The 5875-nt window shown below is 44.1% G+C and overlaps 1 protein-coding gene across 3 annotated transcripts; it reads right to left on the reverse strand.

Moving 5' to 3' along the window:
- Window positions 1–434: 434 nt before the first annotated feature.
- On the reverse strand, window positions 435–4645 carry LOC147891990 (uncharacterized). Of its 3 annotated transcripts, none has more exons than XM_087388787.1 (6): window positions 3971–4645; window positions 3713–3770; window positions 2723–3600; window positions 1519–1792; window positions 1074–1129; window positions 435–775 (listed from the first exon to the last, which is right to left on the reverse strand). In XM_087388787.1, exons 1-5 carry the CDS (start codon window positions 3995–3997, stop codon window positions 1110–1112), a joined length of 1257 nt encoding a protein of 418 aa, XP_087244913.1. In that variant the 5' UTR covers window positions 3998–4645; the 3' UTR covers window positions 435–775; window positions 1074–1109. The 3 variants fall into 3 exon arrangements, with proteins under 3 accessions (XP_087244913.1, XP_087244912.1, XP_087244911.1); XM_087388786.1 differs by having other exon boundaries at window positions 435–903; XM_087388785.1 differs by having other exon boundaries at window positions 435–907.
- Window positions 4646–5875: the final 1230 nt, after the last annotated feature.

Here is a 5875-nt window from a genome sequence, read left to right on the forward strand (position 1 = left end):
TTGTTTTGTAGTCTACTCCATTCCAAATGCAATAGAGAATCATGTTGAACAAACAATGTGTCGAAATGTAACGTGCCCGTAAAAACTAGATTATTCATGGTCATGTAGTATTTACTATTGTGCTTGTAAAAACTACAATATGCTTGCTCGCGGAGTCAGTGACTTTAATTTTAGGTGTTAGTGACTTTAATTTTAAAAGACATTCTTTTCATTCTTGTGCAAAATCCTCTCAAAATCTAGGCAATAATCCATGAAGATGGCCATTATCATATTTAAAACGAGCATGGAAAATGTCATATTTAAATGTATAGCACAAAACTTGTGATTTGCTATGCCATAGTTTTTTACTTAAGTCTTTTGATCATCCATATATAGCTTTTGCAAAGCAAGTTGTAGCTCTAAGACATGCACACTAATCGCATCTCTTCCAGGAATCCACATTAATACATCTAGCTAGATCTCCTGCTCAGCAGAAGGATTACAAAAAAACTTAAAAAGAAGAGCAAAGCGCGAAGGCAATATAAGCAATGAGATCTATCAACATTTCACACAAGTCAACATGTGGCTACAATCTGTACAGTCTGTTTTGTGCAAGGTTTTGGGCAAGGTCAGGGGGCTGGGAACGAGACCCAAAAACAACAAAAGCTGGTATTGCAGTTCTACTTCTAGTTACTACAGCTGACATCCATCTGGTGTCTCAAGGTGGAAATCTGTAAAGCCTCACAGTTTCCCACCTATGGCTCCAGCCTCAATATTCAAAGCTCCAGAACCACATCTGCAAACAAGAAGAAGATCAAAACTAAATAAGCTGCAAGTTTGGTGTATGCAACTAGTTGCGAGTCCATTCAGTTCAAAAAGGGTGCCATTTACAGCAGGTATCTTTGCACAGGCCCCAACCCATATCTGCCTACAAGCACAAGAAAGGATCGTTAAAGATGGACGACTGAGCTTTAAATTTGGTGGCTGCCACCTCGTCAAGTTTTCATCGAAGAAAAGTTTATGCATAACAATTTGCAAATTTGGAGATACAACTCGATCAATATTTTTCATCCAAAATTTCGTTGAGAACACACCAAGTCGTGGATCTCTAGTCTGATCATCCTTGTAAGTTAAAGCTCCAAAACCACATCTGCTCACACAAGAGGAAATTAAGCGGGCATATCAATGGTCTGTAATTTCGGTGCATTCAACTGAATGTGAATGTTTCTTTCAATAAAGTCCAAAGTGGACAGATAGAGCAACTTCCCCCTCACCTCAAAATCTAGTCACAACTTAAGTAACTGTTTTGAAAAGTTAGTGCTATGGTTAATTATGCTGAAATTTCCACGAATGTATAAGGTTGAAGAATTTGAGCTAGAATTACTGCAATTCTGGTTCATCCAAATAAGTGCAAGGCTCTTTCGGCCAATGATAGAATAAAGTGCAGGTGATTGGAATTTCATGCTGAAAATGCCGCCGATCTATAAATGAGAATCTATGAGAAAGTTACGGATGCAGTGCTGGAGTTGGTAAACTCACATTCTGAGTCTGTAGTGATCCATTGACCCTGTTTGTAGCTGCTGTTGAAGGAGGCTCGTCTGCTGCTGGGGCAAGAGCAGCGGTGAGAGTGATGGCGGTGCTCGAAGCGGTGGCCAGCCTCGGAGTTCCAGGGAGATCCCATGGTGCTCATGCTGCCGCCTTGGAGCACGGAATGGCTACTGGTCACTCTTTCGAACTGTTGGCTGCTCCACTCTCGATGCTGGTTGTTGCAGCTGGGGCTCTTGGGAGAGCCCGATCTGGAGTAAGACAGCAGCTGCAGCGCAGAACATTAAAGGCAGACCAGTTGAGAATCATGATTCATAATACGCGCAAGAAACGTGCAAAATTGAAATCAGACTCAGATGCAAGTTGCAACTGCACGCGATCGTGAGATGAACGTATTTGGGCTAAGCATCCGAAAGGAATAGGCTATAGCTGGCAGCCGCACAAAATGACAGCAAAAACCTGTGTAGATGCAGCAAAGAGAAAAGTGTAAAGGACAACGGAGGTCAGAAGCCATGTACGTGTGAGAGATTAACTCTGCAAATGCAACAGAAAATGTAGGTGTAAAGGCTTACAAAGGCACGTCGTGCGAGTCTAAGTGACAAAATCACAAGGCAAGATACAATTTACAGACATAACGACAATCGCTCATCAGACGTCACAAACGCCCTGCCTCTGGGTTCAAACTTCCAAATCTTAGACCACAGATCTTAGATCAATATAGGCACGGAGCTTGTCAAGAATTATGATTCTGCCTAATTAGTGCAGGCTGATGGGTGGCAACCAGCGTATTAAGGGCAAATCTTGGCCGATTAGAATGAACAAGCTTCAAATTACATGAAAAGGATTTGAGGCAAATTACATGAACAAGCATGAAAAGGAGTTAAAGCATATACATTTATCAATGTATGGGGGGACATACTAGCTGAGCAGGCAGGTGAGAGAGAGAATCGTTAACGTTGATGGGAGGCATGAACAATCTACGAGGGAAGGAAGAGAGAGAGAGAGAGAGAGAGCGAGAATTCTTAACAACAACAAAAGGTCGTTGGGAGGGAGAAAAAGAAAGACAGAGAGAGACACAAGAGAGAGAGAGAATCGGATAACTAGAGGGGACTAAGAGATCATCACGAGAAGAAGCTGGAATGATCGGATAGCTAGCTAGCTGGTGGGCTGTTGATGTGCTCCGCAGCAGCAAAATTACCTTCCACCATTTAGTGTCACGGGGGGAGTTGGGAGAATCGGGGGAGTTGCAAGCTGCTGCGAAGCTCAACTTCTTGAGGGAGACGGAGCCGGTACGTTTGAGAGGCGATTCCTTTGGAGGTTCCGGGATGGTGGCGGTGTGGATGGTGCTACTACTGTGGTGTTTATGGTGGTGGAAGACGACGGGAGGTCGAGGGAGATCAGATGGAGATGGAGATGGAGATGGAGATGGAGCTTGAGCTGGAGATGAAGATGGAGCTTGAGCAGCTGCAGCAGGAGCTTGAGCTTGAGGTTTGGCTATGGCGGCGTCTTGCAGCTTCTTCTTCGTCGTCTCCACTTCTTCGTTCATCATCATCACCTCTTGCATCAATGGTAGCACTCGATTTTTCTGCAACCTGTTGCTCGATCCAGCTCCCTGCAGCACCTTGCATTCGCCATAGCTGCAATCTGTCGTCGACGCCTGCAGCTTCCCTCCATTGTTGTTGCTGTTGTTGAGCTTGAACGTCGCCACTATCCCCTGCTGCTTGTCACCCAACAAAATCGTTATCTCGCTCTTCTTGTTGTCGCCTTTAATCCCCAGCTTCTTCGACTTCTCCACGTCGACCTCCCCCCCTCGTGCTACTCCTGATCGATTGCTGGCGGCCATGTTTTGACACTGGTCGCGGCTTGAGCTCCTTTGAGGCGTGGCTATCTGCGATGATCGCTGTGCTGCACGTTGCTGTTCTTCCGTGTACACATCTCTCGTCTGAGCGCACGATCTCCTCTCAAAATGCAAGGGATTCAAGTGAGAGATCCACCCTTTGCTCCGATACTTCACGCAAGCTCGCGCAGAGTGCCGAGTGGACGTCCCATTGCTCCCGGCGCTGGTCTCGCCGGCCCCTGCAGCAGAGCATCCGAGTGTTTAGCTACCTAGCTCATGCTACTCTACACACTAAGTGCAAATGCGCGGCAGTCAGACAACTTTTTCCATCACCCGAAAGCTTGCACGGACCTGGCTTCGCAGATGTGGGATTCTTCTGATGATGCCGCGAGCGCAACCAGTTGAACAACTACAAGCAAAACATAGCAGTGAATCAAGCAAGCTTGGAAGGGTAAATACAAAGATGCATTGAACCAGGGAGATGGTTGTGAATCGTTTGAAAAGAACGTTTACAGACACAAGCACGATCGTATCGGACATGACGATCTACAGCAAAACCATAGCGTCCTTGACGTCTCAAGCTGCTGACAGAAACAGCTAGGGCCATACCTTGATTTTGTCGACAACATTGAACATCTCCGGCAATCTTGGCTAGACTCCTTCGAATCAGATTCTGTAGAGTGTGTCACGGGATGTATGTGTGTGTCTCGCTATCTCCTTCTTCTCTTTCAGCGCGTATATCGCTCATTCACAACCCAGTATCTCTACAAAGCAACCATTCTACTCTGTAGGGGTGTTGTGTCTGTGTTCGGGTACTGTCTCACTCCGCGCGTATTATCGTTGTTCATTCACAACCAAGTACGTCTATACACGCGGCAGCACTCTAGCTCCATAGTACCTCTCAAGATGTCTCCCGCTCGTCTTCTCTTAACCTCCGCCTACAATATTGCTACGCGGAGAAGCCAGCTTGCGGTACAACACGACGCGAGCAAAGACAGCAGGATTGGGTTTCGCTCCCAGTTCAGCACCTCCTCGAAGTCTGGTTCCTCACAACTGGAACTGCATGTGACTGGAGTCTAGGTACCGCAGGCGACGGTCTGTCGTGGGAACTACGCGGTCTGGACCGAAGGCAACGGATCAGTACGAAGGTGACGGAGAACGAGAAAGAGATCAGACGATCAGGAAATGCAGAGCATGAAAAACAACCCAAGATGAAAAACAAATTCAAGGTGTGGATGATCGAATGAGATCAAAGGATGGGCAAACGACACAAATCTTGTAACGCTCAAGAGAAGCAATCGAGGTGAGTGAGTGCTCACAAAAACCAGTTTGTATTATATTTTTCTAGGCTTCCCTTTAATCTGAAGGGACATAATATACGGGTTTTATTGAGAAGTCCAGGTTGGGTTTCCTTTAATTTTAAGGTGCATAATATCGTGTTTTATTGAGAAATCCGGTTGGGTTCAAAGTTGCCTTTAATTTTAAGGTCCATAATACATGGTTTTATTTGAAAATCCACATAATATTTATATCATTTTTGGAAAATTTTAATATGCAATCTTGGTTACGCTTGAGGATTGTCTTTAATTGAAAGGGCTTAAAAAATGTTTTGTGCGGGGATTGAAGGTAACCAGCACTTGAGCAACAAGAGACATACATAAATATTTTTTTCTCGGCCAAAATTGAGAAATCTAGGTCAGGATTCAAGGTTGCCTTTAATTTTAAGGGACATAATGTATGTGTTTCATTTGCAAATCTAGATATTTATATGATTTTTTAGATTTTTAAAGGTGCACTCCCTCTTATGATGTTTCAAAAAACTAGATTGAAGTCCCCCTTAAGCTTGAGCATTGCCCTTAATTTCAAGGCCTTCAAAAATGTTTGTGTGGCGATTGAAAATGACGAGCATTTGAGCAACAACAGACATAATTTTTGGCTAAGTTATTTGTGCCCCAACTGCATGCCAGAAAAGCTACCTTGCTATTACCCTAGTATTGCCTTTACATTATGAAAACCAAGAAGTCTTTGAGTGGAGTCTTGACATCTTGCACATTTCATTCTCGCACATGATAGCCATTCTCGACAACGAGCATCTTCTCATCTATACATAAAAAGAGCTACTTTTAAATCACACCTTTACACATCCTTGCACATGGTGGAAATTTCCTCCCATCATCCTAATCGATCCTAGTGCTATATGTCACTTTACCAATCCCAATACATTTCCAGTATCTCTTGCTCTCTTGTACATGGGTTTTCATCACCAGGTAGCATATGGCTCTCATGAGCTTCACGTTCCTCAAAGACACAAACTTATTGTCCTTATATGCCTTCGACACAACTTGGTAATTTCCTTTCATAGACAAAATTATGCTTTAGGGTAAGGTTGCTTGCATTATGGGATTCTTGCAAGAGAGTAAAAATGCTCAAATTTTACCTTTCTTCCTAATGTGTATGTCTTTGTAAGAGAGAAAGACTTGTGTGTGTCACATGTGTGTGTGTGTGTGTGTGTGT

The sequence above is a fragment of the Dipteris shenzhenensis genome, chromosome 17, assembly GCF_047967505.1.
Source record: "Dipteris shenzhenensis isolate YYH24624 ecotype China chromosome 17, Dip_SZ_1.0, whole genome shotgun sequence".
Classification (NCBI taxonomy): domain Eukaryota; kingdom Viridiplantae; phylum Streptophyta; class Polypodiopsida; order Gleicheniales; family Dipteridaceae; genus Dipteris; species Dipteris shenzhenensis.